This window comes from Coregonus lavaretus (assembly GCF_964263955.1).
Source record: "Coregonus lavaretus genome assembly, chromosome: 34".
Lineage (NCBI taxonomy): Eukaryota > Metazoa > Chordata > Actinopteri > Salmoniformes > Salmonidae > Coregonus > Coregonus lavaretus.
The window spans coordinates 9,101,355-9,127,581 of NC_140021.1; the positions used below are offsets into that span (position 1 = coordinate 9,101,355).

The 26,227-nt window shown below is 44.0% G+C and overlaps 1 protein-coding gene across 1 annotated transcript in view; it reads left to right on the forward strand.

Annotated features, from left to right (window-relative positions):
• The window catches only part of LOC311109415 (A-type potassium channel modulatory protein DPP6-like), a gene marked incomplete at both ends in the record, with an annotated part of 209,412 nt that overhangs the window by 135,044 nt on the left and 48,141 nt on the right, over nucleotides 1–26,227 (forward strand). Inside the window, one exon of the mRNA XM_084152285.1 lies at nucleotides 23,602–23,700. Coding sequence (XP_084008411.1) covers nucleotides 23,602–23,700 — 99 coding nt within the window. The remainder of the gene's footprint in view (nucleotides 1–23,601; nucleotides 23,701–26,227) is intronic.

Consider the following 26,227-nt stretch of genomic DNA (forward strand, 5'->3'; position numbering starts at 1 on the left):
TGTATATATGTATATATGTGTGTGTATGTGTGTGTATGTATGTGTATATATGTATGTGTATGCGTGTATATATATATACAGCTGTGGAAAAAATTAAGAGACCACTGCACATTTTTCTTAAATCAGCATCTCTACATGTATGACAGTCATTCCATTCCAGTGGCTGTTGAATTCCAACACAGGCACACCTCATTCTACTGAATTAGGTACTGATTAGGTGATCACTTGAACCAAATCTTATTTAATGAGGAAAAGTATAAAAACCACTGCTGTGGACATCACTATCCTCTTGCAATAGGACCAGCTGGATGGTAAAAACAATGCTAATAGTACCTCAAAAGTAATATTAATCAGAAAATAACTATTGACCATGCCAAAATAGTTGAAAAGGAAAGTTTAGAGGGAGGAAAAGAAGGGTTCAATTCTAGCTTTACTGGCAGAGGGATACAGTGAGCGTCAGGTTGCTTCCATCCTTAAAATTTCAAAGACGGCGGTTCATAAGAACAAGGTCAAGCAGCAGACATTGGGGAAAACAAAGCTACAGACCGGCAGAGGGCGAAAACGACTCTCTACTGACCGGGATGACCGCCAACTCATTCGAATGTCACTCAACAACATGACATCAAGTGACCTACAAAAATAATGGCAAACGGCAGCTGGGGTGAAGTGCACGGCGAGGACGGTTCTAAACAGGCTCCTAGGGGCAGGGCTGAAGTCGTGCAAAGCTAGAAAAAAGCCCTTCATCAATGAGAAGCAAAGAAGAGCCAGGCTGAGGTTTGCCAAAGAACATAAGGATTGGACCGTAGAGGACTGGAGTAAGGTCATCTTCTCTGATGAGTCCAATTTTCAGCTTTGCCCAACACCTGGTCGTCTAATGGTTAGACGGAGACCTGGAGGGGCCTACAAGCCACAGCGTCTCGCACCCATTGTGAAATTTGGTGGAGGATCGGTGATGATCTGGGGGTGCTTCAGCAAGGCTGGAATCGGGCAGATTTGTCTTTGTGAAGGACGCATGAATCAAGCCACGTTCAAGGTTGTCCTGGAAGAAAACTTGCTTCCTTTTGCTCTGACATTGTTCCCCAACTCTGAGGATTGGTTTTTCCAGCAGGACAATGCGCCATGCCACACAGCCAGGTCAATCAAGGTGTGGATGGAGGACCACCAGATCAAGACCCTGTCATGGCCAACCCAATCTCCAGACCTGAACCCCATTGAAAACTTCTGGAACGTGATCAAGAGGAAGATGGATGGTCACAAGCCATCAAACAAAGCCGAGCTGCTTGAAATTTTGCACCAGGAGTGGCATAAAGTCACCCAACATCAATGTGAAAGACTGGTGGAGAGCATGCCAAGCTGTGATTGAAAATCAGGGTTATTCCATCAAATATTGATTTCTGAACTCTTCCAAAGTGTTGTTTGAAAATGAACATGAACTTATTTTCTTTGCATTATTCGAGGTCTGACAACACTGCATCTTTTTTGTTATTTTGACCAGTTGTCATTTTCTGCAAATAATTTTATTTGGAGAAATGTTGTCAGTAGTTTATAGAATAAAACAAAAATGTTATTTTTACCCAAACACATACCTATAAATAGTAAAACCAGAGAAACTGATAATTAATCTCTTAATTTTTTCCACAGCTGTATACAGTGAGGGGAAAAAAGTATTTAATCCCCTGCTGATTTTGTACGTTTGCCCACTGACAAAGAAATGATCAGTCTATAATTTTAATGGTAGGTTTATTTGAACAGTGAGAGACAGAATAACAACAAAATAATCCAGAAAAATGCATGTAAAAAATGTTATAAATTGATTTGCATTTTAATGAGGGAAATAAGTATTTGACCCCATCTCAATCAGAAAGATTTCTGGCACCCAGGTGTCTTTTATACAGGTAACGAGCTGAGATTAGGAGCACACTCTTGAAGGGAGTGCTCCTAATCTCAACTTGTTACCTGTATAAAAGACACCTGTCCACAGAAACAATCAATTAGATTCCAAACTCTCCACCATGGCCAAGACCAAAGAGCTCTCCAAGGATGTCAGGGACAAGATTGTAGACCTGCACAAGGCTGGAATGGGCTACAAGACCATCGCCAAGCAGCTTGGTGAGAAGGTGACTACAGTTGGTGCGATTATTCGCAAATGGAAGAAACACAAAAGAACTGTCAATCTCCCTCGGCCTGGGGCTCCATGCAAGATCTCACCTCATGGAGTTGCAATGATCATGAGAACGGTCAGGAATCAGCCCAGAACTACACTGAGTGGCGCAGTGGTCTAAGGCACTGCATCGCAGTGCTAACTGTGCCACTAGAGATCCTGGTTCGAATCCAGGCTCTGTCGCAGCCGGCCGCGACCGGGAGACTCATGGGCGGCGCACAATTGGCCCAGCGTCGTCCAGGGTACGGGAGGGAATGGCCGGCAGGGATGTAGCTCAGTTGATAGAGCATGGCGTTTGCAACGCCAGGGTTGTGGGTTCGATTCCCACGGGGGGCCAGTATAAATAAATGTATTCACTAACTGTAAGTCGCTCTGGATAAGAGCGTCTGCTAAATGACTAAAATGTAAATGTACACGGGAGGATCTTGTCAATGATCTCAAGGCAGCTGGGACTATAGTCACCAAGAAAACAATTGGTAACACATTACGCCGTGAAGGACTGAAATCCTGCAGCGCCCGCAAGGTCCCCCTGCTCAAGAAAGCACATATACATGCCCGTCTGAAGTTTGCCAATGAACATCTGAATGATTCAGAGGAGAACTGGGTGAAAGTGTTGTGGTCAGATGAGACCAAAATGGAGCTCTTTGTCATCAACTCAACTCGCCGTGTTTGGAGGAGGAGGAATGCTGCCTCTGACCCCAAGAACACCATCCCCACCGTCAAACATGGAGGTGGAAACATTATGCTTTGGGGGTGTTTTTCTGCTAAGGGGACAGGACAACTTCACCGCATCAAAGGGACGATGGACGGTGCCATGTACCGTCAAATCTTGGGTGAGAACCTCCTTCCCTCAGCCAGGGCATTGAAAATGGGTCGTGGATGGGTATTCCAGCATGACAATGACCCAAAACACACGGCCAAGGCAACAAAGGAGTGGCTCAAGAAGAAGCACATTAAGGTCCTGGAGTGGCCTAGCCAGCCTCCAGACCTTAATCCCATAGAAAATCTGTGGAGGGAGCTGAAGGTTCGAGTTGCCAAACGTCAGCCTCGAAACCTTAATGACTTGGAGAAGATCTGCAAAGAGGAGTGGGACAAAATCCCTCCTGAGATGTGTGCAAACCTGGTGGCCAACTACAAGAAACGTCTTACCTCTGTGATTGCCAACAAGGGTTTTGCCACCAAGTACTAAGTCATGTTTTGCAGAGGGGTCAAATACTTATTTCCCTAATTAAAATGCAAATCAATTCATAACATTTTTTACATAAGTTTTTCTGGATTTTGTTGTTGTTATTCTGTCTCTCACTGTTCAAATAAACCCACCATTAAAATGATAGACTGATAATTTCTTTGTCAGTGGGCAAACGTACAAAATCAGCAGGGGATCAAATACTTTTTTCCCTCACTGTATAAAATATATTTTGAACACTTTTTTGGTTACTACATGATTCTATATGTGTTATTTCATAGTTTTGATGTCTTCACTATTATTCTACAATGTAAAAATAAAGAAAAACCCTTGAATTAGTAGGTGTTCTAAATCTTTTCACCGGTAGTGTACATTTAACAATCTTTTCCAAGACAGAGCATATCATTGCTGTCGGGTGAAACCCTTGTAACTCCAAATGTGAAGATATATTTCTTTACATATAAATTGAAAGGCAGGACAACTCTTTTTGAACCTTTTAAAATTTCACAGCTCTAGGAGCAAAGACACTTATCTAAAATACAACCCAATTAAAATTTGACCATTCATTAACATTGAAAAAACATTCTAAATTCAATTTCCTGATATTTGAAGATACAATACTTTCACCCAACAGCGACGATATGAAGTCTTCTCTAACTAACAGCACAGCAAGAACATGCTCCATTCCAGTTTACAGGTAACTGACTCTGTAGTGACCTACCCAGTGGTAGATACAATAGACCAACTTAGGCTGCAGCACTAGAGTACTGTACTCTACCAGATGCCAAAGGGTCTCAACACCTTGTCAGCTCCTACTGTAGGTGTGAACTGGTCCCTCCTTCTTCTTCTTCTTCTTCATTTCTCTTTTCATATTTGAAGAACTGTATTTTAGAGACAGCTGTGAGGGGAAATGTAGAGGTGAATGTGACAGCCGTCAGGTCGGACCTGAGGATTTAACCCCCGTCTGGGGCAATGTGTTTTCCTGAGTTGGCAGCGCTAAACCAGATTCTGACACAAACTGTTCCCCTCTGTCGTTGCCTCTTCTGGTCTTAGACTCCCTCCCACCCTCTGTCCATTTGGGTTGCCAGTACCGGCCTGCCTTCTGGAGCAGAGAGGGACTGTGGGAGTGAAAGGGGACTGTGGAGACTGGACAGGTGGCATCTCCAGCTTGTACCCCTCCCTAATCCCCCCACTGCCTCCCCCAAACTCCTACACAGTGTGCCCAAGCAGAACTTTTCTCAAATGGCATCCCATTTGGCTCTCACAGACTGCTCATTACTGGGAGTTTGGATCAAATTGTATTATAAAATAATCCATTGGTTAATAAAAAGAGGTTTAAGGAGATTTAGTGGATTAATTAGCTATCCACAACAACCCAAAACAACAACTGGATGATGGGGCTGAGTGATTTCACTTTTTCTAATCTGCTTCTGGCTTTCTTCACTTCTTTAAAGTGATTCCTTGAAGACCAATACATGTGTGTTTACTTTGACTGAGTTTGGTGTATTTTTTAAGGATGAAGTTTTTCCAGGAGATGGGAGTCCAACCCCCTGGACATACTACACACCCAAAAATACTGCAGCAAAACCCACCCCTCGCTTTTCTGACACTATTCTGTACTGCTCAATGCAGTAAATAGTCATTTAAACAACACATACGGATCCATCTGTACACCAGACCCACATAAAAAAATACTATAGCTGACTTTAGAATAATACAGTACTTACCATATAATTCTGTAGTAAACTGTAGTAGACTGTAGCATACTATACTACACACTTGTCACGCCCTGACTCAGGGGACGCTTATATGTTGAGTCAGGGTGTGTATATTCCTTGTTGTGCTTTTTCTATGTGTGGGATCTAGCATGTATAGATCTATGTTGGCCGGTGTGGTTCCCAATCAGAGGCAGCTGTCGCTCGTTGTCTCTGATTGGGGACCATACTTAGGCAGCCTATTGGCACTGTCTAGTTGTGGGATCTTGTTCCGTGTAAGGTTTGTTGTTCTGTACTACCTTGGACTTCACGTTTTGTTTCCTTTGTTGTTTTGTCGTGTTGTTTATTACGTTAATAAACATGTACGCATACCACGCTGCGCCTTGGTCTGACCCGTCCTTCAACGAACGTGACAACACTGTAGTATCCCTCTAAATTACTATAGAATGTTGTATTATACTGTAGAATACTATAGTAAATACTACAGTATTATCAGCAAAAAAACACTGTAGTAAATATGACAGTAATGTCTGCAAAAACACAACACTTTTTAAACTATAGTAAACACTACAGTATTTCATTTGCATATACCCTGCCCATTCTCCTCCCCCATATCCCAATGTGCCACCCATAGAAACCTACATGCCAAGTTTAGACCATATATTGTGTTCTCTACAGGCTTTAGACAAGAGCAGAAGCTCTGAACAATCCGTTCAGACCCCAGTCCTACCTATGGAAAATGTGCTATTTTAGTATTCCTCCAGTAGGTTTCCTCAAGGAGAAAGCCTCCACATCTGTCAAATATAGTAAAACCCAAACCCAAATACTACAGTAATGTCCGCAAAAACACTACAGTAAATACTACAGTCCACCAAAACACTACAGTAAATACTACAATATACAAGTATTCAGACCCCTTTACTTTTTCCACATTTTGTTACGTTACAGCCTTATTCTAAAATGGATTTGAAAAAAAAAATGTCCTCATCAATCTACACACAATACCCCATAATGGCAAAGCAAAAACAATGTTTAATTTAATTTAATTTAATTTATTTATGGAAATATAACATTTACATAAGTATTCAGACCCTTTACTCAGTACTTTGCTGAAGCACCTTTGGCAGCGATTACAGCCTAGAGTCTCCTTGGGTATGACGCTACAAGCTTGGCACACCTGTATTTGGGGAGTTTCTCCCATTCATCTCTGCAGATCCTCTCAAGCTCTGTCAGGCTGGATGGGGAGTGTCGCTGCACAGCTATTTTTAGGTCTCTCCAGAGATGTTAGATCGGGTTAAAGTCCGGGCCCTGGCTGGGCCACTCAAGGACATTCAGAGACTTGTCCTGTGTCACGCTCTGGCTCCGGGACTGTGTATTTTGAGCCAGGGTGTGTTCATTTGGTTGTGTTGTATTTGGTTGTGTTTCATTGTTTGGTCGTGTGACTCCCAATCAGTGGTAACGAGTGTCAGCTGTCGGCTCGTTATCTCTGATTGGGAGCCATATTTAAACTGTCAGTGTTCACCTTAGTGTTGTGGGTTTTTGTTCATTTCGGTTCGTGTCAAACCGTAGACGTCACGTTATCGTTTTGATCGTGTGATCTGTATGAATAAAGGATATGTTCACTTTCAACGCTGCGCCTTGGTCATCTCTAACCAACGATCGTGACAGAAAAACCCACCAAGATGGGACCAAGCAGCGTGTCCAGGAGCCATCGCCAGGGAGATCCCTCACAGATCTCCTTCGCCTCCTGGACTGGGTCAAGCCGAGTGAGGAAGAGAAGGGCTTGACATTATGGCAGAAGGGCGAGAGGCTGGCGACCAACATGGAGACCTGGTCCACGGGTAGGAGAGACGCCCCGAAATTTTTTAGGGGGGGGCTCACGACGTCGGACCAGCAGGAGGCCGCGATAGAGCGGCCCAGTGGGTTGCCGGAGAAGGCCGCCGGGTTACGGGGGCCACTGGTCGAAGAGGGGATGGAGGAAGTAGAGGCACGGCGAGAGGTACTGGCGTGTGTTGCCAGTCCGGTCCGGCCCGTTCCAGATCCCGGTGTAGGACCAGTGGTGTGTGTCCCCAGTACAGTCTGGCCCATCCAAGCTTCCCGCACCAAGCCAGTGGTGTGCGTCGTCAGTCCGGCACGGCCCGTGCCTGCTCTCCGCATCAAGCCTGTGGTGCGTCTCGTCAGCCCGGCTCTGCCCGTTCCTGCTCTCCGCACCAGGTCTGTGGTGCACGTCGCCAGTCCAGTCCGGCCCATTCCTGCCACTCGTACCAAGTCAAGGGTGCGAGTCGTCAGCCGGATTCAGCCCATTCCTGCTACTCGCAACAAGCCAAGGGTGCGAGTCGTCAGCCGGATTCAGCCCATTCCTGCTACTCGCACCAAGCCAAGGGTGCGAGTCGTCAGCCGGATTCAGCCCATTCCTGCTACTCGCACCAAGCCAAGGGTGCGAGTCGTCAGCCGGATTCAGCCCATTCCTGCTACTCGCACCAAGCCAGGGATGCGAGTCTTCAGCCTGGTGAGGCCTGTTCCGGCTCCACGCACCATGCAAAGGGTGCGTATCGTCTGCCAGGTCCGGTCCATTCCTGCCTCACGCGCCAAGCCAGGGGTGCGCGTCGGCAGTCCTGATCCAGCTAACTGGGTCAGATCGGACTGGGGGCACTACGGGGGGAATGTAATAGGGTGGTGGTCAAGCCCGGAGCCGGAGCCGCCTCCGAGGAACAATACCCACCCAGCCCTTCCCATTTTGGGGTGTAGGCGCGGTCGGAGTCCGCGCCTTTAGGGGGGGGTACTGTCACGCTCTGGCTCCGGGACTGTGTATTTTGAGCCAGGGTGTGTTCATTTGGTTGTGTTGTATTTGGTTGTGTTTCATTGTTTGGTCGTGTGACTCCCAATCAGTGGTAACGAGTGTCAGCTGTCGGCTCGTTATCTCTGATTGGGAGCCATATTTAAACTGTCAGTGTTCACCTTAGTGTTGTGGGTTTTTGTTCATTTCGGTTCATGTCAAACCGTAGACGTCACGTTATCGTTTTGATCGTGTGATCTGTATGAATAAAGGATATGTTCACTTTCAACGCTGTGCCTTGGTCATCTCTAACCAACGATCGTGACATCCTGAAGCCACTCCTGCGTTGTCTTGGCTGTGTGCTTAGGATCGTTGTCGTGTTGGAAGGTGAACTTTCGCCCCAGTCTGAGGTCAAATCAAATCAAATCAAATTGTATTTGTCACATACACGTGTTTAGCAGATGTTATAGCAGGTGTAGCGAAATGCTTGTGCTTCTAGCTCTGACAGTGCAGTAATATCTAGCAAGTAATATCTAACAATTTCACAACATATACCCAATACACACAAAACTAGTAAGGAATGGGATTTAAGAATATATACATATATGGACAAGCAATGACAGAGCGGCATGGACTAAGATACAGTAGAATATTATAGAATAGAATGCAGTATATACATATGAGATGAGTAGTCCAAGATGTGTAAACATTATTAAAGTGACTAGTGTTCCATTTCTTAAAGTGGCCAGTGATTTCAATGAGCAGCAGCAGCCTCTAATGTTCTAGTGATGGCTATTTAACAGTCTGATGGCCTTGAGATAGAAGCTGTTTTTCATTCTCTCGGTCCCAGCTTTGATGCACCTGTACTGACCTCGCCTTCTGGATGATAGCGGGGTGAACAGGCAGTGGCTCGGGTGGTTGATGTCCTTGATGATCTTTTTAGCCTTCCTGTGACATCGTGTGCTGTATGTGTCTTGGAGGGCGGGTAGTTTGCCCCCGGTAATGCGTTCGGCAGACCGCACCACCCTCTGGAGAGCCCTGCGGTTGTGGGCGGTGAAGTTGCCGTACCAGGCAGTGATACAGCCCGACAGGACGCTCTCAATTGTGCATCTGTAAAAGTTTGTGAGGGTTTTAGGTGCTAAGCCGAATTTCTTCAGCCTCCTGAGGTTGAAGAGGCTCTGTTGCGCCTTCTTCACCACACTGTCTGTGTGGGTGGACCATTTCAGTTTGTCGGTGATGTGTACGCCAAGGAACTTGAAGCTTTCCACCTTCTCCACTGCGGTCCCGTCGATGTGGATAGGGGGGTGCACCCTCTGCTGTTTCCTGAAGTCCACAATCATCTCCTTTGTTTTGTTGATGTTGAGTGAGAGGTTATTTTCCTGGCACCACACTCCCAGAGCCCTCACCTCCTCCCTGTAATCAAGCCTACTACTGTTGTGTCGTCTGCAAACTTGATGATTGAGTTGGAGGCGTGCTTGGCCACGCAGTCATGGGTGAACAGGGAGTACAGGAGGGGGCTGACCACGCACCCTTGTGGGGCCCCAGTGTTGAGGATCAGCGAAGTAGAGATGTTGTTTCCTACCTTCACCACCTGGGGGCGGCCCGTCAGGAAGTCTAGGACCCAGTTGCACAGGGCGGGGTTCAGACCCAGGGCCTCGAGCTTAATGATGAGCTTGGAGGGTACTATGGTGTTGAATGCTGAGCTATAGTAAATTAACAGCATTCTTACATAGGTATTCCTCTTGTCCAGATGGGATATTGCAGTGTGCAGTGTGATGGCGATTGCATCGTCTGTGGATCTATTCGGGCAGTAAGCAAATTGAAGTGGGTCTAGGGTGACAGGTAAGGTAGAGGTGATATGATCTTTGACTAGTCTCTCAAAGCACTTCATGATGACAGAGGTGAGTGCTACAGGGCGATAGTCATTTAGTTCAGTTACCTTTGCTTTCTTGGGTACAGGAACAATGGTGGCCATCTTGAAGCATGTGGGAACAGCAGACTGGGAAAGGGAGAGATTGAATATGTCCATAAACACACCAGCCAGCTGGTCTGCGCATGCTCTGAGGACACGGCTAGGGATGCCATCTGGGCCGGCAGCCTTGCGGGGGTTAACATGCTTAAATGTCTTAATCACGTCGGCCATGGAGAAGGAGAGGCCACAGTCCTTGGTAGTGGGCCTCTTCAGTGGCACTGTGTTATCCTCAAAGCGGGCGAAGAAGGTGTTTAGCATCTCTGGAAGCGAGACATCGTGTCGGCGACGTGGCTGGTTTTCCTTTTGTTGTCCGTGATTATCTGTAGACCCTGCCACATACGTCTTGAGTCTGAGCCGTTGAATTGGGACTCCACTTTGTCTCTATACTGATGTTTTGACAGTTTAATTGCCTTGCGGAGTGAGTAGCTACACTGTTTGTATTCTGCCATATTCCCAGTCACCTTGCCATGGTTGAATGCGGTGGTTCGCTCTTTCAGATTTGCGCGAATGCTGCCATCTATCCACGGTTTCTGGTTAGGGTAGGTTTTAATAGTCACAGTGGGCACAACATCACCTATACACTTCTTGATAAACCCAGTCACTGTTTCAGTGTATATGTCTAAATTATTTTCAGCTACCCGGAACATATCCCAGTCCGCGTGATCAAAACAATCTTGAAGTATGGATTCCGATCGGTCAGACCAGCGTTGAATAGTCCTTAGCACGGGTACTTCCTGTCCGGAGCGCTCTGGAGCAGGTTTTCATCAAGGATCTCTCTGTACTTTGCTCCATTCATCTTTCCCTCGATCCTGACTAGTCTCCCAGTCCCTGCCGCTGAAAAACATCCCAACAGCATGATGCTGCCACCACCATGCTTCACCGTAGGCATGGTGCCAGGTTTCCTCCAGACGTGAAGCTTGACATTCAGGCCGAAGAGTTCAATGTTGGTTTCATCAGACCAGAGAATCTTGTTTGTCATGGTCAAGTCCTTTAGATGCCTTTTGGCAAACTCCAAGCGGGCTGTCATGTGCCTTTTTACTGAGCAGTGGCTTCCGTCTGGCCACTCTACCATAAAGGCCTGATTGGTGGAGTGCTGCAGAGATGGTTGTCCTTCTGGAAGGTTCTCCAATCTCAGGGCAAAAACTCTGGGTCCTGACAAGCACTTTCTCAACTTATCTCTTTTCTCACAATGACTAGCTGCTTGCTCTTGTAGCTAAGTCACAAATGGATCTACCACAGGGATAGCACATGCTCTCTACATCAATACAAGTGGGTCTGGGTTTCACCGCTGTCTTTTGGGGGATGGAGTATTTCTGTGACTGAGGAGTGACATGCTGACTGACTGACTGACATACTGACTGACTGACTGACTGACTTACATGCTGACATGCTGACTGACTGACTGACTGACATGCTGACTGACTGACATGCTGACTGACTGACTGATTGACATGCTGACTGACTGACATGCTGACTGACTGACTGACTGACATGCTGACTGACTGACATGCTGACTGACATACTGACTGGCATGCTGACTGGCTGAAATGCTGACTGACTTACATTCTGACTGACTGACTGGCTGACATGCTGACTGACTGCCTGACTGAAATGCTGACTGACTGACTGACAAGTTGCCTTCCGTTCAAGGGTTTTTCTTTATTTTTTACTATTTTCTACATTGTAGAATAATAGTGTAGACATCAAACCTATGAAATAACGTATATGGAATCATGTTGTAACCAAAAACATGTTATAAAATCAAAATTTATTTTATATTTGAGATTCTTCAAATAGCCACCCTTTGCCTTGATGACTGCTTTGCACATTCTTGGAATTCTCTCAACCAGCTTCACCTGGAATGCTTTTCCAACAGTCTTGAAGGAGTGTCCAACATATGCTGAGCACTTGTTGGCTGCTTTTCCTTCACTCTGCGGTCCAACTCATCCCAAACCAATTGGCCAGGTCATCTGATGCAGCACTCCATCACTCTCCTTCTTGGTAAAATAGCCCTTACACAGCCTGGAGGTGTGTTGGATCATTGTCCTGTTGCAAAACAAATGACAGACAAAAATCTCCAATTTGAACTCCAGACCAAAGGACAAATTTCCACTGGTCAAATGTCCATTGCTCGTGTTTCTTGGCCCAAGCAGGTCTCTTCTTCTTATTGGTGTCCTTTAGTAGTGGTTTCTTTGCAGCAATTTGACCATGAAGGCCTGATTCACACAGTCCCCTCTGAACAGTTGATGTTGAGATGTCTGTGACTTGAATTCTGTGAAGCAATTTCTGAGGCTGGTAACTCTAATGAACTTATCCTCTGCAGCAGAGGTAACTCTGGGTCTTCCATTCCTGTGGCGGTCCTCATGAGAGCCAGTTTCATCATAGCACTTGATGGTTTTTGCGACTGCACTTGAAGAAACTTTCAAAGTTCTTGACATTTTTCGTATTGACTGACCTTCATGTCTTAAAGTAATGATGGACTGTCGTTTCTCTGCTTATTTGAGCTGTTCTTGCCGTAATATGGACTTGGTCTTTTACCAAATAGGGTATCTTCTGTATACCCCCCCCCCCCCCCACCTTGTCACAACACAACTGATTGGCTCAAACGCATTAAGAAGGAAATAAATTCCACAAATTAACTCTTAAGAAGGCACACCTGTTAATTGAAATGCATTCCAGGTGACTCCCTCGTGAAGCTGGTTGAGAGAATGCCAAGAGTGTGCAAAGCTGTCATCAAGGCAAAGGGTGGCTATTTGAAGAATCTCAAATATAAAATATATTTTGATTTGTTTAACACTTTTTTGTTTACTACATGATTCCATATGTGTTATTTAATAGATTTTATGTCTTCAGTATTATTCTACAATATAAATAATAGTAAAAATAAAGAAAAACCCTTGAATTAGTAGGTGTGTCCAAACTTTTGACTGGTAGTGTACATTCTGACTGACTGACTGGCATGCTGACTGACTGACATGCTGCCTGACTGACTGATTGACTGACTGACTGTCATGCTGACTGAGTGGCATGCTGACTGACTGACATGCTGACTGAATGACCTGTTGACTGACTCACAGCTCATTTAGGTCATCAGAGGAGGAACTAGACCACTTCCGTCATTGGCTGTAGCTCTTATATACCCTTGTCTCTGCCTCCAGCTCTGTGAAATACAGCTTCTGGCCTATAATAGGTACTTCTGTCCCTGAACACTGACCCCTGCAATCATACAGAACTCAAGTGGCAGGCTGACAAGATTGCCCATAAGGTGTTATTTTTTTATGTTTGAAGGGAGGGAAATACAGGGGTTTTCTGTTGTTTCAGTTGCCTTCCGTTTGTTAAAATGATTGGTGTGCCGTAATCGACACTCATAATCTAAAATGTCCTTTATTCCTTGTCGTATCATTTTGGAATCCCAATATAGCTGCAAGTTTTATTTCCTATCAAAGGAAAGCAGAATGTTTCTCTGACTCTTGTAACACGATTAGCAAACCAAATCCCAACAGACCTCCAGTCTAAGCCTTGAGCGGGCACACACACACACACACACACACACACACACACACACACACACACACACACACACACACACACACACACAACAACAACAACAAATGCACACACACACACAAAAAAAAATGCATACACACACACACATACACACACACACACACAAATGTTTGCACACACACAATAAAAAGGCACACACATTGACATACACAACTTACAATTTCTGTACACTTTTACAAACATCCAATCCATGAAATTTCCGCCACGGATGCAGTATTATTAGATTACAAGGACAACATTTTCCTTTTGTGTTGGTGTGACTGCGCGTTGGTGTGTGTTAATGAGGCAATATGCTTCTGAAATCCCCGGAGAGGGAACATGTGTGGCACAGAATGTTGTGTTCAGATTGGGCGTAACAGGCAGCCATGCCACGTTAGTTGTTGCCTCTCCAGAGATAACAATGACTTTTAGAGGACTCACAGAACCTCCGCTCCATTGTCTTAGGGTGTTTTCACCCTCGGTCCCTTTCAGCCAATTTTTGAGAACTCACTGCGGTTTGCGTAATTTTTTGTGCAGTGTGAACAGGAACTCAGACCCCTCAAAACTGAGACCATCTCTAGAGCAGTGACGGTCGGTGCTGTTTAAGATGAGGGAGGATGATTTTTAAAAAAATATGAGCATGGCCTTATTTCTATTACAGCGTATTGGATGACTGTCATTCATATATAAAAAGTATATATAAATACAACCAAATATAGCTATCTCACGCTCTCTCTCTCTCTCTCTCTCTCTTTCTCTTGCTTCTCCTTAATTTTGGAAGAAATTAATTTGTTCTAAACTGTTCAACTATTGTCTTTCTCTCTCTGAGTTAACTACTCACCACATTTTATGCACTGCAGTGCTAGCTAGCTGTAGCTTATGCTTTCAGTACTAGATTCATTCTCTGATCCTTTGATTGGGTGGAAAACATGTCAGTTCATGCTGCAAGAGCTCTGATAGGTTGGAGGACATCCTCCAGAAGTTGTCATAATTACTGTGTAGATCTATGGAAGGGAGTGAGAACCATGAGCCTCGGTTTGTATTGAAGTCAATGTACCCAGAGGAGGAAAGAAGATAGCTGTCCTTCTGCTACACCATGGTGCTACCCTATTACAAAACAGTGTGTTTTAATCAATTATTTGGTGACATGAATAAATTTAGTATAGTTTTATCTAAAAAGGATAACTTTTTGAATGGTTCACTATTTTTATGAAATTCACTGAGGGGGATGGTCCTCCCCTTCCTCCTCTGAGGAGCCTCCACTGCTCGAGAGGTAGTCTGATATCGATTACCCTGAATTCCGTGGTCTGGTTCAATTTTTTTAGGGCAATGTGAACACAAAGCTCCCCAGGTTCGCTTGTCATTATTCCTGCACCACACACTAGACTACTGCAACACTGTTTCCCCTGCCATAACCCCTCACACTAGACTACTGCAACACTGTTTCCCCTGCCATAACCCCTCACACTAGACTACTGCCACACTGTTTCCCCTGCCATAACCCCTCACACTAGACTACTGCCATAACACCTCACACTAGACTACTGCAACACTGTTTCCCCTGCCATAACCCCTCACACTAGACTACTGCAACACAGTTTCCCCTGACATAACCCCTCACACTAGACTACTGCAACACAGTTTCCCCTGCCATAACCCCTCACACTAGACTACTGCAACACAGTTTCCCCTGACATAACCCCTCACACTAGACTACTGCAACACAGTTTCCCCTGACATAACCCCTCACACTAGACTACTGCAACACCGTTTCCCCTGACATAACCCCTCACACTAGACTACTGCAACACTGTTTCCCCTGACATAACCCCTCACACTAGACTACTGCAACACTGTTTCCCCTGCCATAACCCCTCACACTAGACTACTGCAACACTGTTTCCCCTGCCATAACCCCTCACACTAGACTACTGCCATAACCCCTCACACTAGACTACTGCAACACTGTTTCCCCTGCCATAACCCCTCACACTAGACTACTGCAACACTGTTTCCCCTGCCATAACCCCTCACACTAGACTACTGCCATAACCCCTCACACTAGACTACTGCAACACAGTTTCCCCTGACATAACCCCTCACACTAGACTACTGCAACACTGTTTCCCCTGCCATAACCCCACACACTAGACTACTGCCATAACCCCTCACACTAGACTACTGCAACACAGTTTCCCCTGCCATAACCCCACACACTAGACTACTGCCATAACCCCTCACACTAGACTACTGCAACACTGTTTCCCCTGCCATAACCCCTCACACTAGACTACTGCCATAACCCCTCACACTAGACTACTGCAACACCATTTCCCCTGACATAAACCCTCACATTGGTGCCACAAAAGAGATAAGGTGATGATGTGCAGGTTGTGGAAAAAACTGTGCTGTTTTTGGATATTGATTAGCGATTGTCAACGATGCACAGAAATTCCAAAATATGTGTGGAGTTTTGTACAGGCACGATGTTCAGATTATTTGTTTGCAATATGTGATCTATAGGTTAAGAGAGCTTCTTAAGCGTTTTTTCGATTGTTGGATTTGAATAGTGTGAGAAGACAACAACATATTTGGTGAACTCAGTGTTTCACATTGTCCTAAAAAAGCCAACCGAGCTCAGACCACCTCTCGAGATGTTCTCAGTTCGGTTCACTTCGGGAGATCTTTTGAGGGGTCTGAGTTCCTTTGGAGTGTTCACACTGCACAAAAAGAGTTCACAAAAATTGGCTGAAACGGACCAAGTGTGAAAACACTCAATCGGTTCAACCGCTAGGCCTTGAGGGCCCCCCTTCAAGCTAATGAGCAGCCATTCTGACTGCAACATTCTAACAGTGTAATTAATACATTTCATATATGCTATCCAAAAATAATCATATGGTTGTGTTTATGAAGGTCAACAAATATATATTTCAAATAACACAATAGAACTTTCATTAGTTTATGTTACTGTAGGCTATATGTAAAAACAAAAAACACAAACACTAATTCAAGTGTTCAATCAGTTTTATTAGTGGAGTGCCTTTGTTACAACTATGAAACAGAAAGCATGTGTGTCGGAATGCGGTAAAAGCTTATTTTTATAACATCAAAATAAAAAAAAGACCCCAGCCACCAAGACGCACGGTCGGCAAGATGCGCGGTCAAATGATGAAAACATCAGGCGGTAGCACAGGCAACTGCTCAACCGTCAGGAGAAGGAGCTGAGCAAGCCCTGCAGTCAAGAGAAGGAAGGGCAATGGGGAAAACCATTTAAGAAATGACATGCCCTCCTAAAACTGGTTATAACTCCAGTTATTTTTGTGATATTAAGATTCTAACAACGACAGTGTGTTATGTAGACTCATTTAGGAAAAGTTAAAGACAGAGGAGGGCATGACTTTAAAAATGGCAGAGTAAATAAAATAAAAATCATGAACAGTCCAAATGACTGCTTTAGCGGTTCTAGTGTTTAAGAGGACTATATGTGAAAACACCCTTAGTGAAAAAGTGACTGGCCCTATTGAAATTCTTTAGAAATGCATCCTTCCTTCCTTTCTTCCTACCTTCCTTAGATTGGTTGGATTGGTTGAAGTAAAAGGGTGAAAACGTTGTCTTCACCTATCCAATCACTTATAGATCTGTGCTTACCTCAATGAAAGGAAGGAAGTATTTCTGAAGTATTCAAACAGGGCCACTGTCGTCAGGGAAACAGGGAAAGAGTTGACATAAGAGATCCGCTGAGGACATTTGTCCTCAGACCCAGCTGTGTGACGAAAGTTGTGGGGTGCACCTGACTGAAGAACTGTGTGTGTGTGGTGAATAATGTATTAATTGGTGAAAGTCTGCATGTGTTGAACGATGACTGATCATTTATATTTATTTATGTTTTATTATTTATTTATTTTTCTCCCCAAATTTCATGGTATCCAATTGGTAGTTACAGTCTTGTCTCATCGCTGCAACTCCCGTACGGACTCAGGAGAGGCGTGCGTCCTCCGAAACACAACCCAACCGAGCCGCACTGCTTCTTGACACAATGCCCGCTTAACCTGGAAGCCAGACGCACCAATGTGTCGGAGGAAACACTGTACACCTGGCGACCGTGTCAGCATGCACTGCGCCCGGCCCACCACAGGAGTCGCTAGTGCGCGATGGGACAAGAACATCCCTGCCGGCCAAACCCTCCCCTAACCTGGACAACGTTGGGCCAATTGTGCGCCGCCCCATGGGTCTCCCTATCTCTAGTGGCACAGCTAGCGCGGTGATGCAGTGCCTTAGACCACTGCGCCACTCGGGAGGCCCAATAATTAATATTTATTTATCGGTATACATGCTCTTCTCTGTGTGCGTTTTCCACCTCTCTCACCCTACTCTCCTACCTTCACGGCACCACACTCCCATCAGTCTTTCACACGTCTTAAATGGTTATTAAGCTCCAGCACACTTGTGAATGCAGGACATATAAATATTTATCTTAATGCAGGTAGGGGGTGGATGGTGGAGGAAGGAGACGATCGAAACAGTCACGGAAAGAAGCCCAAATATTTAATAGACCATCCCCAACCGATAGCCAGACCCCCATGCTGGCTTCATCTCCTTCTTCATCTTTTCGCCTCATCTCTCCTCCCACTCTGCGCATGGCGGGGCACATGAGCGTTTAACACCGAATGCCGTTACCTTAAAAACTCAACCAAACGCCATTACTTTAAAAACCCAACCGAACGCTGTTACTTAAAAAACCCAACCAAACACAGTTACCAAACACAGTTACTTTTAAAAACCCAACTGAACGCCGTTACTTTGAAACCCAACCGAACACCGCACTTTTGAAACCCAACCAAACACCATTACTTTAAAAACCCAACCGAACACCGTTACTTTAAAAACCCAACCTAACACTGTTACTTTTAAAACCCAACCGAATACCATTACTTTTAAAACCCAACCGAACACCGTTACTTTTAAAACCCAACCGAACACCGTTACTTTTAAAACACAACCGAACACCGCACTTTTGAAACCCAACCGAACACCATTACTTTAAAACCCCAACCAAACACCATTACTTTGAAAACCCAACCGAACACTGTTACTTTAAAAACACAACCTAACACCGCTACTTTAAAACCCAGGGGAATAGCTTAACTGGATTTACCATCTTATCTTCAAATGCATTTATCTATGACTTTGTCTTTGGACACACTGAAGAAAAGTTGAGGTTTTCTGACCTGACATTGTTATCTGTTCTGAAGTGATACTCATGTGGAATGAAAGGGAAGAAAATATTGCTTCTACTATTGCAACCTGTGAGAGAACATCAAGTAATGGGCTTATAGTACCGAAAATTCTATTTTGTCTCTGGTTGCTTCTTAACTTACTGTGTCACTTTCACTGGGCAATAAGCTGCCTATTTGATTAAGTGAATCATGAAGGCAATATTTGATGATTCCTTTAAACATTTATTTTGTCCTTGATATGACCCCTATTGGCATTATGTTGGTCTTCATCAGATGGCCATGTATTATAATAGTCACTACTAATTAGATTTAGCTACAATTCCCTCCTCTACAATTCCCTCCTCATTTTCTTCAAGTGACTGAATATCTCTGACTGAATATCTCTGACTGAATATCTCTGACTGAATATCTCTGCTACAGAAACCAAATGAAACAAATCAGATATTGCATTTATCTTTTTTTTCATGCCTAGTATGAATATCTGAAAAGAGTCGCACGGCAGATCTGATGGTTTGAATTACACAGAAATGAATCCGGTTATCCCAGACATCTGGTGTAAAGACACCAGCCCATTTCGCTGATCAGATATTCTATCGGTCTTAACCAGAGCCTAGAGCGATAGACGATTGTGTTTTGCTACATTACGCACTTTGTCTTCTGCTTTTTTCTCTCCGTCTCACTGCTGTAGTCATACTGTTCATGTATTGAGTGTAAATAGAAGTCGTGAAGATGTAATTCAAGATCACAATGTGTTGAAAATATCGATGCAACTATGTAACTAGTCACAACACCCATCCCTATTCTTAAGATTGTCCCCCCATAAATCGTATATTTCCAACTCCCGTTGTCTGAGCCTGTATCTTCAAAGGCTTAATGACGTCAAACAAATGCCATATGAAAGAATGCATTACCCAGTGTTGCTTCTTGTTCTCCACCATAGAGTTAAACACTAGAGGAAAGACAGCATTATAAACACTAGAGGAAAGATAGCATTATAAACACTAGAGGGGGGTAAATCCTATGTCCTCCACACAGTCTTCTCAGGAAGATAATGAGCTTACTTGGCTTGAGGCCTGACTGTATAGTAGCACAAATAACAATATGCTGACTTTCCCTGACATTATTTCAATAGTAAGGCCCAGTGCAGTCAAAGATGTGATTTCCCTGTGTTTTATGTATACTTCCACACTATGAGGCTGGAATAACACTGTACCCGGTGTCACAGGCCAAGAAGATCATCGAAGACCTCAGCCACCTGAGCCACGACCTGTTCACCCTGCTACTATCTAGAAGGCGGAGACAGTACAGGTGCATCAAAGCTGGTACCGAGAGACTGAAAAATAGCTTCAATCTCCAGGCCATCAGACTGTTAGACAGACACTGTTACTGGTACTCTACCCTGCACCTTAGAGACTGCTGCCCTATGTACATAGTCATTGAACACTGATCACTTTAATAATGTTTACATACAGTGAGGGAAAAAGGTATTTGATCCCCTGCTGATTTTGTACGTTTGCCCACTGACAAAGAAATGATCAGTCTATAATTTTAATGGTAGGTTTATTTGAACAGTGAGAGACAGAATAACAACAAAAAAATCCAGAAAAATGCATGTCAAAAATGTTATGAATTGATTTGCATTTTAATGAGGGAAATAAGTATTTGACCCCCTCTCAATCAGAAAGATTTCTGGCTCCGAGGTGTCTTTTATACTCTTAAAGGGAGTGTTCCTAATCTCAGCTTGTTACCTGTATAAAAGACACCTGTCCACAGAAGCAATCAATCAGATTCCAAACTCTCCACCATGGCCAAGACCAAAGAGCTCTCCAAGGATGTCAGGGACAAGATTGTAGACCTACACAAGGCTGGAATGGGCTACAAGACCATCGCCAAGCAGCTTGGTGAGAAGGTGACAACAGTTGGTGTGATTATTCGCAAATGGAAGAAACACAAAAGAACTGTCAATCTTCCTCGGCCTGGGGCTCCATGCAAGATCTCACCTCGGGGAGTTGCAATGATCATGAGAACGGTGAGGAAACAGCCCAGAACTACACGGGAGGATCTTGTCAATGATCTCAAGGCAGCTGGGACCATAATCACCAAGAAAACAATTGGTAACACACTACGCCGTGAAGGACTGAAATCCTGCAGTGCCCGCAAGGTCCCCCTGCTCAAGAAACATCGGAATGATTCAGAGGAGAACTGGGTGAAAGTGTTGTGGTCAGATGAGACCAAAATCGAGCTCTTTGGCATCAACTCAACTCGCCGTGTTTGGAGGAGGAGGAATGCTGCCTATGACCCCAAGAACACCATCCCCACCGTCAAACAGGGAGGTGGAAACATTATGCTTTGGGGGTGTTTTTCTGCTAAGGGTACAGGACAACTTCACCGCATCAAAGGGACGATGGACGGGGCCATGTACTGTCAAATCTTGGGTGAGAACCTCCTTCCCTCAGCCAGGGCATTGAAAATGGGTCGTGGATGGGTATTCCAGCATGACAATGACCCAAAACACACGACCAAGGCAACAAAGGAGTGGCTCAAGAAGAAGCACATTAAGGTCCGGGAGTGGCATAGCCAGTCTCCAGACCTTAATCCCATAAAAAATCTGTGGAGGGAGCTGAAGGTTCGAGATGCCAAACATCAGCCTCAAAACCTTAATGACTTGGAGAAGATCTGCAAAGAGGAGTGGAACAAAATCCCTCCTGAGATGTGTGCAAACCTGGTGGCCAACTACAAGAAACGTCTGACCTCTGTGATTGCCAACAAGGGTTTTGCCACCAAGTACTAAGTCATGTTTTGCAGAGGGGTCAAATACTTATTTCCCTCATTAAAATGCAAATCAATTTATAACATTTTTGACATGCGTTTTTCTGGATTTCTTTGTTGTTATTCTGTCTCTCACTCTTCAAATAAACCTACCATAAAAATTATAGACTGATCATGTCTTTGTCAGTGGGCAAACGTACAAAATCAGCAGGGGATCAAATACTTTTTCCCCTCACTGTACATGGCTCATCCTATATGATGGACACACCTTTTCTATTCATATACTGTCCATATTGGCTATACACAGCATATATACACTATATATACAAATGTATGTGGACACACCTTCAAATGAGTGGATTCGGCTATTTCAGCCACACCCCGTTGCTGACAGGTGTATAAAAACGAGCACACAGCCATGCAATCTCCATAGACAAACATTGGCAGCAGACTGGCCTGACTGAAGAGCTCAGTGACTTTCAACGTGGCACCGTCATAGGATGCCACCTTTCCAACAAGTCAGTTCATCAAATTTCTGCCCTGCTAGAGCTGCCCCAGTCAACTGTAAATGCTGTTATTGGGAAGTGGAAACGTCTAGGAGCAACAACGGCTAAGCCACGAACTGATAGGCCACACAAGCTCACAGAACGGGACAGCTGCGTGTCTGTCCTCGGTTGCAAAACTCACTACTGAGTTCCAAACTGCCTCTAGAAGCTACTTCAGCACAATAACTGTTCGTCATGAAATGGGTTTCCATGGCCGAGCAGCCGCACACAAGCCTAAGATCACCATGTGCAAAGCCAATTGTCGGCTGGAGTGGTGTAAAGCTCGCTGCCATTGGACTCTGGAGCAGTGGAAATGCGTCTTCTGGCGTGATGAATCACACTTCATCATCTGGCAGTCAGAGGGCCGAATCTGGGTTTGGCAGATGCCAGGAGAACGCTACCTGCCCCAATGCATACTGCCAACTGTAAAGTTTGGTGGAGGAGGAATAATGGTCTGGGGCTGTTTTTCATGATTCGGACTAGGACCCTTAGTTCCAGTGAAGGAACATCTTAACGCTACAGCATACAATTACATTCTAGACGATTCTGTGCTTCCAACTTTGTGGCAACAGTTTGCGGAAGGCCCTTTCCTGATTCAGCATGACAATGCCTCTGTGCACAAAGTGAGGTCCATGCAGAAATGGTTTGTCTAGATCGATGTGGAAGAACTTGAGAGGCCTGCACAGAGCCCTGACCTCAACCCAATCTAACACCTTTGGGATGAATTGGAACACGCCGACTGCTAGCCAGGCCTAAATGCCCAACATCAGTGCCCGACCTCACTAATGCTATTGTGGCTGAATTGAAGCAAGTCCCAACAGCAATGTTCCAACATCTAGTGGAAATCCTTCCCAGAAGAGTGGAGGCTGTTATAGCCCATGATTTTGGAATGAGATGTTCGACGAGCAGGTGTCCACATACTTTTGGTCATTTAGTGTATATATACTGTATGTATATATTCCGGACTCTGACATTGCTCGTTCTGATATTTCTTAATTATTATTATTATTATTAAACGTTTTTTACTTTTTGGTTATTGAATTGCTAGATATTACTGCACTGTTGGAGCTAGAAACATAAGCATTTCGCTGCACCTGCGATAACATCTGCAAATCTGTACGTGACCAATAAACTTTGATATTATTTGATTAATACTGTTAAATTGTTAAAATTATGATAATGCGCTTTTAGTGTAAGAGCCGTTTGAAAAGACTGCCAGAAATGTCAGCCTGTTTTGGTGGGATGGAGTTTTGGCCTGCCTGGTGACATCACCAAGCGGTATATTGGTTAATAGACCAATAAGAAAGAGATAACAGGTCTTTTTCAGTTTTCCACTCCCCACTCAGACCATTCCCAGACAGTGCTAGCAATGTTCTTGAGCTAAATTTCGTGCCTCATAGCAAAGGGTCTGAATACTTATGTATTTGTAATAAATGTGCACAAACTTCTAAAAACCTGTTTTCTCTTTGTCATTATGGGGTATTGTGTGTAGATAAATGAGGAAGAAAAAAAAATCTATCCATTTTAGAATAAGGATGTCACGTAACAAAATGTGGAAAAAGTGAAGGGGTCTGAATACTTTTCCCGAATGCACTTTATGTGTTCGTCCTGGAATGACCCGCTGCTAATCTTTCGTTCTAATCGAATGGATTTAAAACGGATTTAAAATTGTATTTTCACTTGTTCCCTTGCAGGTGAGGATGACAGCTTGGCCCTCAAGGGGAAACTGACCGTGGGGGACATCTTCAGGAAGGACTTCAAGGTTCACGACCCTGAGGCCAAGTGGATCAACAGTGAGTACTCTATCGATGTTGTAGAGGGGTTGGCGTGGGACATCCATATCGGTGACACTCATGTATTCACTGTGGACATTCAAAAAGAGTTATACATTTCCCACCAACTGGTACACATGTAGGATTTTAATTGGAACCAGTTTGCTACAGCAGGAAAATAATCCTGTAGCAACAGGAAATGTGAATTATTACATGGATTATAATTTTTTTCATAAGGGAAAATGTATACATTTTTCAAAATGGAAATTACAAACTCCAGAAGCCTTTTTAAACCTAAAATACACTACAAGGTTTAAATTTACAGGAAAATGTTCCTGCAACAGGGTGATCAAATTAAGATCCTACATCTGTAAAGCTATTTTGTAATGGTAATAATCCTGAGTTGAAGACACATTTAGAAGAATAACTAAACTTCTGTTGGGGTTGGCAGTCAAATAACTATAGTCAAATGTGACTAAATAGTAGGAACTCTAATGTTTTCATTTGGTCGATTTTATAGGTTGAACTTAAAGAAAGTTTCAGCACTGTTTTCTATTGGATTGAATGGAGCATTGCTTCCTACCCAGCTAGCATGGATTTAGAATCATTATGACCACAGTGTGAATAACATGGATTGATCCCTTTGTTCCACTAACAACAACTTCTGCACCAATGATCTCATTGCCCATGAGTGAATCAGCTTAACAATGACAGTGTAATGAGTCCATGTTGAATCAATGTCAAGTGAGGAACTGCAGCTAGTCGTTTTTTTAAGAGGAACTGCAGCTAGTCGTTTTGCATTCATATTTCTGCAATCATTTACATTTTTAGCAGACACTCTTATCCAGAGCATACCATATTATTATTTTATTTTTTTATACTGGCCCCCCGTGGGAATTGAACCCACAACCCTGGCGTTGCAAACGCCATGCTCTACCAACTGAGCTACATCCCTGCCGGCCATTCCCTCCCCTACCCTGGACGACACTGGGCCAATTGTGCGCCGCCCCATGGGTCTCCCGGTCGCGGCCGGCTACGACAGAGCCTGGATTCGAACCAGGATCTCTAGTGGCACAGCAAGCACTGCGATGCAGTGCCTTAGACCACTGCGCCATGATGAACTGCCACGGTGTGGGCCAGCATGTACACTACTGTACTAAATATGCACAGTCCAGAGAATATTACAATTATTGAAGAGAACACTGTCAAATATTGTCTCTTTTCATCATTTGTATTAGCTCAACTGCAATGATGGGAACTGCTGAAACAGTCAAAGGCACAGGATTGGCTCAATTCTATCCTCTTGTGTAAAACTGTGAAAGGTGCTTGAAGCCAACTGTCAATCACACCAGAATGAAGTATTTATTCTAGTTGAACATGTTGCCCGGAAAATAAAATAAAATCAAACAAAGCTTAAATTGCAACTGTTGAAACAGGCCAGACACCCATAATCTTACTGCTGGGTTGAAAATGATCAGAGCCCGACTCCGAGAGGCACTTGACAGCCAAAGGATTAATGAAGCAGCTTTGATTTAACTTTATGCCTAATGAAGCCGTCTTCTCCTATCAGCCACTAGTCTCTCCTAGAGAGGGTGCAGATGGGAGACTACATAGAGAACGTCTAGGACTGTTGAAGTACTATAGAAAGCTTCCTTCCCCTCCTTGGTTTAATCACTAACCTAACTCATTTAGATGGTTGAAAGCAAGGCCTCTAAACATACTGCTTTCACCTATTCAGTAATATCTGATCAATTCAGTAATATCTAGTGTCTTATTCCTGGTGTTTCTTGTGACCCACAAAATAGTCAACAAAACAATTAAAGTCAATGAGTTGCAGCAAACTGTGCTAGAACAGGGGTAGTATACATTGTCTGGATGTGACCATCTGTGCCTCTTTAAAATTGTTTTTTCTCAGTGCATGAAACACCAAGAATAAATACTATAGTATTTCCCTTTTTTAATAGAATGACGCATTCTGTCACTTTGATAAGCTGATTAATACTTGCCTCCATACGTCTTCCAGACTGCATGCAGCCACTATGAAATGAGTCGTCATCTTATTGAAATGCCTTTCTACAGTAGCTGTTTATAGATGCAGCTGCCATAGAAGGAAAGAGATGAGAGTTCCATTATCGACTGATTATAGGATCTTTGTTAGTGTGTCATATTTGTTTAGCCTTCGTGATGTGCATAATGGCGAGCTTTCAGAACTGTCTGGAACATTTGCAATTATTGGCTTCCGGGGACTGAAATCGATTTTTTTATTGTAAACCTAATTTTGCACTAAATTATATGTTTTCCGCCATCCCTGTTTTCCTTGAGCCATCATTCAATTTCCCTGGGGACATTTGTGATGAAACCTCTAGAATTGTTTATGAATCGATGATGTTATTTTGTCGTTGATAAGTCCAAATCCTTTTTGGGGTCTTTTATGGCAATATAAGGCTGTGCTCGTTGAATTCATACAACACAAGCTACTCATGAAGGTGTTGAGATTTTAATAGCCCTTTGGCCTTGTTTCATCACAATCTACAACAGGAACCTTGCA